Source organism: Polyodon spathula, chromosome 9 (assembly GCF_017654505.1).
Source record: "Polyodon spathula isolate WHYD16114869_AA chromosome 9, ASM1765450v1, whole genome shotgun sequence".
NCBI lineage: Eukaryota > Metazoa > Chordata > Actinopteri > Acipenseriformes > Polyodontidae > Polyodon > Polyodon spathula.
In genome coordinates this window covers 16616071-16626315 of record NC_054542.1, presented here as the reverse complement: position 1 = coordinate 16626315, position 10245 = coordinate 16616071, and the positions used below count along the sequence as shown (strand labels likewise).

The following is a 10245-nucleotide window of genomic DNA, read 5'->3' as shown; positions in this document are numbered from 1 at the left end:
TTATTTTGTTCTGGCAGAGACGAGATGGCTGTCCTCTGCCAGTTGTTAATTTGAAACCTTGTGCAGAAAGTGACCATCTCCCGAATTAAGTGATTAATTTGTTGCTAATCGGGAGATGGTCACCTGCATAAAAGCCAGCAGCTCTCTTCCCTCTGGGTGGGTGTAAGGAGGACAGAGAGAGAGCGAGCGAGAGGAGATATTTAAAACGTACAGGAATAGTGAAGGAGATTTGCCCAGTCTGACCTGGAGTATATCATTTTCCTTTTGTGTTTGTTTTTGTTTAATTATTTTATTTATTTTTGTATTCAAATAAACGGCGCGTTGTGTCTCTTTTTCCAACTGCAGTACTTGCCTGTGTTTTCACGTCCTCATTCTGGCGTGACATCACCGCAACGCCATTTCCTGTCACAAGGACATACATTGATCTTTAACATGCACGCATACCTGTAAAAATCTGCGTCATCTGTAAAGTGTGCAACTTTGTTTCCTTATAATTAGGGCCAATAACACAAGGACTTCATAAAAGGTAATATAATCTTTTTTTTTTTTTTTTTATTGCATTATACCATACATATTATATAAATGCTGATTTGTACAATACAATCTTCATTGAAACATGTTATAAAATATTCTTACTCAAAAAATGAAAACAACTAAGAACTTTTACCAGACAGTCAAATACGTTTCTTCCATTGAAAAAAAAACAAAACATGGGATACCATTTAAATGTTAACAGACAGTTACAGATATGGGAGGGTTGAGGGATATCAGCTGTACAAGACTAAATTAACAAAAGGCAATGCTGCTTTTTTTCTATAATCTTGTGATTACTGGTAATACTTATTAAAAAGATTAATCTCTATATGACCAGCTTTCTCCATTTACAGTACTGTTTCTTAAACTCACCCTTACTATCATGTAATGTTGATGCTCGCTGTGGGTTCCCTATATCCACTGTCTGTCACTGCTTCCTCTTACTTGATTCAACTGAAAAAGAACCATTCCCTACAGCACAGCTCTGGCTCATAAATTGATGTGGGGTGGGTGTGAATTGAAAAACAACAACAAGAATTATCTTATATAAAATCACAGTTAAAATTAGTATCATTGGTATCAAGTAAATCAATAATCTCTTAAATGGAAGTGATTTAAGGTAAGATTACTTTGCATGTTCTATTTTTATTCAAATTAAAGCACATCAACTATTACAAAATAAATGTCATGAAGAGATTAAAAGCAAGATGTCTTTGATTACTTGGCTTATTAAACCACCTGTGTCTTGTAAAATATGCTGTGAAAGTCTTCTGTATTGCAATCTCAGTATTATTTGGTCTACTTTCATGTGAAGCAGTCCTTTGTCCAAATTGGATATATGTTTTTTTATGAAGAACACGATATCTTTTTAAACCTTGATAAAATCAAACTACAGTAGATACCCCCATCCACTCTCAACAGGAACACACTCTTACAAGTACAGTACACTGGTTCATGTAAAGCAGTATGAAGAATATATTTCAGAGCTGCATTAACCTCTTTTTTTTCTTGGCCATAACAAATATTACAGAAGGGAGGGACTGTTTTTTTTTTTTAACCCAATGCTGGAAACAGACCTTTATGTCAGTTTTTACTCCTACAAGCCAAGTCATACACGTTGGTATGATTTTACACCATTAGATATATAGGCTAATAGGAGATTGGGAGCATTTGTATATATCCCTTACACCTTTCTCAATACATTGCATGTCACTAGAATGCAACTAAATTATCGTCAATTCTGGCAAATGGGGGAGGGGGGGGGCGGTTCATGGATAAGCATAATATCTCTCCAAGTTACCTGTATACACATCGACTGGCAGGGTGGCTGCAGAAAGGGGATGCGAGTTACCTGTATACACATCGACTGGCAGGGTGGCTGCAGAAAGGGGACTCAAGTTACTTGTATACACATCGACTGGCAGGGTGGCTGCAGAAAGGGGACTCAAGTTACCTGTATACACATCGACTGGCAGGGTGGCTGCAGAAAGGGGATGCGAGTTACCTGTATACACATCGACTGGCAGGGTGGCTGCAGAAAGGGGATGCGAGTTACCTGTATACACATCGACTGGCAGGGTGGCTGCAGAAAGGGGACGCAAGTTACCTGTATACACATCGACTGGCAGGGTGGCTGCAGAAAGGGGATGCGAGTTACATGTATACACATCGACTGGCAGGGTAGCTGCAGAAAGGGGATGAGAGTTACCTGTATACACATCGACTGGCAGGGTAGCTGCAGAAAGGGGATGAAAGTTACTTGTATACACATCGACTGGCAGAGACCAGTTATACTGCCTTTCTTTTTTGTTTGCTTATTCAATCAGCAAAAATACTTCCCTGTTTTTACAATTATTATAGGTAATCCAAACTAAGATAACATACCCTAGTTTTGGTCACCTATTAAGTAAAAAGGGAGACTGGAGAAAGGTTAATACAACTCTAAACAGTAAAGATGCCTGAGAAAAGGGAACCGAACCGCCATCCTTCTGGCACTGGCCCATAGTTTTTCTTGCCTTTAAACTTGCTGTTTGAATCATGGAAATGTTGTGCTTTGTTACAGATCTAAGGCAAATGTCACATTACAGGTCAAATTTTACAACATCGATACATTGTGCAGTATTGGGGTTGACGTGATGCTTATAACACAGTAGCTTGTATTACAATCTCTGGGTTCTCAATGTCCTTTTTGCTCTGTACCATCCTCAGTTCCAGTTGAGCTGCGCTTGGCTTCTTCCCAGCTCCTGCCATGTCTGGAAAAAAACACGTTTCATTGAATTTCTGGGGGGAAGATCTATTACATTTATTGTAAAAGAAATGTCTAATCAAAGCATCATGAACTGTACTGAAGGACCATCTGTCTATAGGGTGATGAACATCCATTTATATACTTTTACCATGTTAATCATCTGTCTATAAAGGACACTCTCCAGCAGACTATTTGCCCTGCTCATATTAATAAGGTTTGTTTTGTTAACTAAAATAGGCATAGTGGAAAGAAATTCAACCAGGATTGTTTTATTTTAGTTACCAGGATTTAATATAAGATCATTCAAGAAAAAAAATGTTAAATACAAACCTTTAGTGAACATTTGCCAACAATTAATATGATAGACAAAAATACACAATTACTGAGTTTAACAATCTTTATAAAAAAAAATAAATACAAAAGCATTCAAGCAATTTTCATGACGTGACAAAAGTATATTGGTGCCTTTACATTAAGTCTGTAAATGTAATAGAATTAAGTAAAAAATATATTAATTGATAATAAACCATACACAGTAACTAAGCTGATTATAAAGTCAATAGACAGAAAAAGAGGTAATTATTTCCAATATTTGTTGAAGAAGAATGTTTTGGTAACACAGCAGATTATGGTCAAGACAAAGGAGTTGGATTCATGTTTGAGAAATGCACTTGTAGTAAACAAAGGAAAGGGCTACAGAACAGTATCAAAGAAATGTGGAATAACAAAATCCACAATTAGAGAAATATCCAAGAAGTACCACAGAACAAATACAACTGAAACGCCTGAAAGAAGAAAATTACGGGTGCAGCAGGTAGGAGAATAGTCTGAGCAGCTAAAAAAAATCCAACATTAACAGCCAAGGACTTAAAAGGAAGATGTAGAAGCATCAGGCATAATTGTGCAAGAAATAACTGTACAAACGTACCTGAACACAGAAGAGCTGTATACACACAGACCTCGCAGCAAATCACTTTTAAAGAAAATTAATAAAACAAAACATCTAAACTGCCAAGAAATATAAAGAATCATAAGAAGCATTCTTCAACATAATTCTCTGGTCCAATGAGACTAAAATAGAATGGTTCCCCTAAAATTGGCCACAGTATGTTTGGAGAAAAAAAGGGAAAACCTTCAATAAAGAAAACCTTGTACCTGCAGAAAGATGGAGGTGGTTAGATCATGATATGGGGGTGTTTTAGAAGTTCAGGGACTGGAGATATTCGTGAGATTGAAGATTGAATGAATGCAGACATGTATAAAAACATTCTACAAAGTATACTGTTACCATCTGCTCGTAGGCTGATTGGCAGACAGTTCATCTTCCAACACAATAACGACCTAAAGCAGATAGCTAAGTCAATATGGTTTAAGTCGTATTATGCTAACAGACAGTACTTTGTTTTTTTAGGGTAGTCAGTATCAGTATTAACTACTATTGCTTGTGGTCTTTGTTTGAGAAATTTCTAGAAATTATAAATGTAATTGCCCGCTGACTTCGGGCAAACCATGGTCTGCCAATTGTTTCTTGGTCAGTCATTCCTGTTCTGACAGACAGACCTTCCCTCTGTTCTTGCCGATAGTACTACGCAAGTGTCAATGGGGTTTCTCATGTTAATTTAGGCCACAACTTTAAATGCAAGTTGAAATAATAGAGAGAGAGAGAAAGATAAATATCAACTTATCTCCAAGTTTTGACTGAATAGTCACAGATCACTCTTTCAAGCAAAGAAAAATGGCGCTGATCCCTAGGAGAAAGCCATTGATATTTCCTGAGGGTGGAGTCAATGACTGATGGAGACTGGACTTCTAAAGGACCAGCTTTGATAATGTGCCATTCGGTAATGGTTACATTTTGTCCTTGAAAGGCAACTATATTTCTGTAAAACTTGGTGATACCACTGCTATTTCAGCCTTACTGGACTGTCTTACTTATATAGAAAGTTGGATGTCTAAATATTTCTTGTAATAAGACAGAAGATTTGCTGTTAGGTTGTCAGCAACAAGTAGAGCTTGCAAATTCCTTAAAAGTAAATATGGGCAACCTGACCTCTATTATAAAATTTGCTGTGAGAGATTTTGGGGTTATATTTGATTCTGATTTGAGTTTTGAGGCTCATATTTAAAAAATGACAAAGGAGTCTTGCTGGGATGTAAAATGTGGATTGAAAATAAAGTTTGTACGAGTTCAGCCTTTTACTTTCTACTTCTGGAACTATATATCTAATTTTATCTGAACTGCTAAAGTACAGGACAGCTTCCACACTTTCAAGAAGCTTATCCTTGAGAGCCCAGCTCTAGCACAGTTTGACCCATCGTTGCCTACCTTTGACTATGGCATTGGGGGTGTACTAACAAAGCTCCATCCTGATAATACTAAGCGTACAGTTGATTTCGCTTCCAGGACCTTGTCTACGGCAGAAAAAAAGTATTCCAATGACAAAGAAGCTTTAGTTTGTGTTTGGGGTATTGAAAGATGGAGAACTTACCTGTGGTGTAGGCACTTCCTCTTAAGAACAGATCACCAAGCACTAACCACTTTGCTAGCAACAAAAGGATTAGGTCATACTGGGATGAGAATCGCGAGATGGTCTGTACGCTTACTCTGCTTCATGTATGATGTTATCTACAAACCTGGATCACAAAACCACAGCTGATGGCTTATAGAGATTTCCATTGCCTGACTCCACACCTGCTAATGGTGATTCTGAACCTGAATTAGTGGCTGCTATTTCCACCTTATTGTGTGCTGTTCCTTTGTGTGAATTTACTGAAGCCTACAGCACCTGCCCTGAGCTGACGAAACTTCGAGCTCAAATTGAGGGAGGTTTACCTAAAACTGCTAAACACCGGGCTCCAGATATTACTCCTTATTTTTCCCATATGACAAGAACTTGCCATGCAGGATTCATTTGTTATAAGAGGAAGTAACCAACTGATGGTGTCTGTTGCTCTTCGACTAAAGCTAGTGAACTTAGCATATGAAGGTCATCAGGGAATAGTGTGTGTTAAACAGCATCTTAGAGACCTTTACTGGTGACCGAAGATGGACTCAGACTGGGTCAGTCTGTCATTTCTTCCTGTGTACCATGCCAGTTGAATGATAAGACTGTGCCTACTCCATTAATACCAGTACAATTGCCAGAAGGACTTTGACATAAGGTCGCAATTTACCTTGTTGGACTGGTTGAAGGAGACTCTTGGAATTGCAGATATGCGATCACTCTGCTGGATTATTATAGCAAGTGACTGGAAGTTGTATTTCCATTTTTAGCCAGAACGGGAATCCATGCTACATTGTAACTAATAATGGTTCCCAGTTTATCACAATGGATTTTGCTTATGTTAAGAGGTATCAAACACACTCACTCTTCAGTTTGCTACCCACAAGCAAATGGTGCAATTGAAAGATTCAACACAGTGCTGAAAAAATGCATCCTAAATGCAGAAGAGGAAATCAAGCCTTGGAAGCATTTTGTAACAGATTTTCTACAAAGCTTTAGAGCTACATCACACGCTGCTATTGACATTTCTCCACACAAACTGATGTATGGAAGAAAAATGAAAACAAAACTAAACATGCTACCTGTCAAGAGAGAATCTGATTTGAATAAACACATACAAGAGAAAACAACAAAATGATGTCAAAAATGCAAAGAATCCAACCTTCAGACTAGGAGACTATATACACGTGGGACGTCCAATGGACGTCAACAAAGGCAAACCGAAGTATACCGACCCCTTACAGACGCAAACAACGAACGGCACAAATACTTACCTGTTGACTGATGGAAGAACTTGGAATACATCTCATTTGTCAATGTACCCTGACATAGCCATGGTCCAATTAACGATTTGCGGTCCTATGTCGGGCCAGGTCCGACATTACAATTTCCCCTTTCCAGTCCAATGTCAGAATCTGTCCGACATCATCAGAAAAGACGTAAAGTATAGGTCTCTGGTCGTTTTTTCTCCAGAAAAAGCCGAGAAAACCTTTCAATGGCTGAGTGAGACCAGTAAGAGCCGAATGAAGCTGAAAAAAGGCGAATCGATAGCCCCATGCACCACAGAGATAACACTGACATAAACAATGGATAACTGCTTCAGCATCCAGCGCTCAAAGAATATAACAGACATTTGCAGAGCACTTTGAGATGTTATAGTAACAAAATAATGACTTGGATCGTATTATTGAGGAATTTGGTGATAAAGTGAGTGATCAGGAGAGGATTTATCAGTATGTACTTCTATAAAGAGATATGTGAAAAATACAGTGAACAAGAGGTGGGGCTTGGTTAGAGATATAATACTGAGTGTCCTTTTGAGATTCAGTGCCTTTTAAACCTGTTTTACTCTGAAAAAGCGCTGAATAAATGCACTGCTAAGGGTTAAGAAATTTACAGGGGACTGCCACACTATCTCCTTCTGTCCAGCTAAGGAACCAAAGCCAGTATATAAGGAAGGAACCTGCCTGGCTTCAGGATTTTGTCAAATAGTAACCATAACTGGAAATTACTTGTGGTTACATTGGAAAGAGTGGACTTTTGTTTTGAAAAGTATGAATACCCCATAGACTGTGATTTTGCTACATTTCTTTTTCTTATTGTCCATTTTGCTATATTAAGAGATGTTGTGTCTGCCTTACTAAAACAGACCACTAAATGGCACTGGATCTTTACTCTAGTTGCCTTTGAAAGGGATGTAAGGTGGCAGATTGAAAATAAAGTTTGTACAAGTTCACCCATTTACTTTCTACTTTTGAATTTACTGCTTTTTTATTCAACCCCATTTAATAAATTAGGTATTTTCTTTCTCTGTATGATGCTGAGAAGTTAATTCATGCTTTTGTTTCATGCTCTCCAAAAGGTAAAATTGAAAAGGAGAGGAGAAAATGCATTTAGTTATATTGGCCATTTTAACCTGAATTACAAATATAATTGTTTTGTATCTATTTTATTTGCTTATTATTGTAATTTTGTGTTTTATCTATCACTTGCTAAATTCCTGTTTTATTATTATTATTATTATTATTATTATTATTATTATTATTATTATTATTATTATTATTATTATTTGTTGTTATTTTGTAATTTTAACTACTTCTTGATACTGCATACTACTTTTTGTTTTAACTGATATGTGAAGTGCTTTGAGATACTGTACTATGAAAGGTGCTACAAATAAATACATTGAAATTGGCAAAGTAAAAGTTCTGAAATGGCCTTCGCAATCACCAGGTATCAATCCAATAGAAATGCTGATCTGAAAAAATCTGTAACCAAGAATTGTGTACCCAGTCTGAAGGAAATATGCCGAGAATAGGCCTATATTTCACCAACAAGATGTAACATATAGGTTATGAATTATTATAAACGTCTAAAAGCAATAATAAAAGCAAAAGGAGGACACACAAAATACTAAAGCAGGGGTGCCAGTACTTTTGTCATGAACTTTAAATGAAATTTGTTTTTTGATGAAGATTATTTGTTAAATTACTAGAAATTGTGTGTTTTGCTTTTTCTAAAACCTGTTTCCCGGTAAGGTGTATGCAGCAGAGACAGATGGCCCTTTGATAGAACCTGCATAGTTTTTTTTTTCAGTTTTCCCCTGATGATGGGAATGAGAATGTAAAGACGGGAGCCAAGCTTACAAGGTTTACGTTTTTTGCAGATATCAGGTTTTTAAAAACTGTCACCTACACCTGTTACCTATTACCGTATCAAGCTGAAAAAAGTGAACTTTAATAAACCAACGTTCTCTTTCGTCAGTCAAGCCAACCACAACTATCCCAGGTAAAATAGATTCCGTTTGCATTGTTTACCATCAGAAGTTTAAGGATCATTTAATTGAGCAGCAGATTCCCTAGTTAGATAATGAGCTGATAATATCTCAGTCAAAGAAGCATGCATGGTAATTGGAGTTTTGGACTAAAGCAGGGTCAACTGTTGCATGGAAAACAAAGTTTATTTCTCAAACTGACCATTTTAAGGTGAAAGCAGAACGCATAGAAATAATTGGGACTGTATTTTGGAAGTGTACTGTTTAAAAAAAATAAATAAATTTAGCTCTCAGATTGTGAAAATATCAAAAATGTATTGAAATGTGCTTGCTGTGGTGTATTTAATGTCGTAAATAGTAGAACGACCTCAATGCAATTTACTTGTTTTTACTGAAATTAACAGTAACGTGCAGTAATAAGAGCTGTCTGTGTAACTTCACTAACACTGAGCATGGGAGCTGCAGCATGCTAGTTCCTATATTACTGTACACAACTAAAGATGCGGTCACCAATTCCACACACATTTTAAGCCAGTCTTGTGTTGCAGGGGCCTTGGTGCTCAAAAAGTTGTTGATCTTGCCTTGATGTGAGCGGTGCTGAAATAAAGATCCTTCATTGCACTAATGGAGTACTTTGTCAGACTATACAATAAGACCGCTACTATAGCACATGCTTAAACCATGCAAACATGTGGCAGAATGTACCATTTTAATCCCTTTTTTCAAAAACTTCCCACAAACTCAGTGATTAGACTGGTGGTTATCATGCTGCTCAAGTATAAATTTGATATTTTTATTTATTTATTGGGCCGCTAATCACTATTATCGTAATAATTTACAGATGGCAATCGATAGCTGAAAATGTCATTATCGTCCAACCCTAATGTGTGGTATGACATTTCCTGACTTTTGTGGTTTCAAGCTGTGCCATTAAAGTTAATTAAACTGCAGCTTTTCTGTAATGAATTGCTTGACTTTTGTAAATGGTAGTAATGCTAGTATTTGTTATATATGACCCACCTGGGTGCGTTGCAAGGCACAAGACCCTAGGCTGAGTGCCTTCAACCACCCAAAAGTGCATTAACACGTCTTACTGCGCATCCTGTCGGAGGTTATTGTGCTTATAAAATTGCTCTGTTAATTTTTTAAAAAACAATAAGATTTTACATTTGTAATTCATTTTTATTGAACGTAACCTTCCACAAGTACAAAACAGTCCCTATGCTTTGGATATAGAGACTACACATTGGCTTAAACTTATTACTGCTGATTTAATTGTTCCTTTATTTTTGTAGATATGCACATTTACTGACTTACTTATTTATGTTCATACTGCATCTTGAATGAATTGTTTTTTTGTAAAGTAAAACTATAAAAATGTAGACTACAACTGCTTACCTACATGCTTTATACACATTGGTATGTACATTTGATGTTTTAATAATCACGCTTGCAGCTTAACATTTTACCCATCAAGCCTTTGTTTGTTTGTACCACCAGTTACACTCAGAGACAGGCAGACGGGCTTTCTTGCTTGATGGGCGTCACTCAACACAAACAAAACCGTTTACTGCATTTCAATACACACTGATTTCAGCAATTACTGTATTTTGTTTACTTTATTTCTTTTTGCACCGACTTTAAAATCTGAACCTATTTTTTTGTTTGTTTTGTTTTTTCCTTGT

General features: G+C 36.8%; 1 protein-coding gene across 5 annotated transcripts in view; it reads right to left on the bottom strand.

Moving 5' to 3' along the window:
• Positions 1-532: 532 nt before the first annotated feature.
• The window catches only part of LOC121320437 (pyridoxal kinase-like), a 166738-nt gene continuing 157025 nt past the window's right edge, over positions 533-10245 (bottom strand). The window contains exons 11-12 of one of the 5 annotated variants that reach the window (XR_005950842.1): positions 1988-2786; positions 533-1834 (exon numbers count right to left, since the gene is read on the bottom strand). Coding sequence is in view for 1 of the 5 variants with exons in the window: in XM_041258768.1 (XP_041114702.1) it covers positions 2674-2786 (113 nt within the window). In the remaining 4 variants the exon portion in view is untranslated. Of the gene's footprint in view, positions 2787-10245 lie in introns of all 5 variants that reach the window. The other 4 variants (XR_005950843.1, XR_005950844.1, XR_005950845.1 and 1 more) reach the window with 4 other exon arrangements.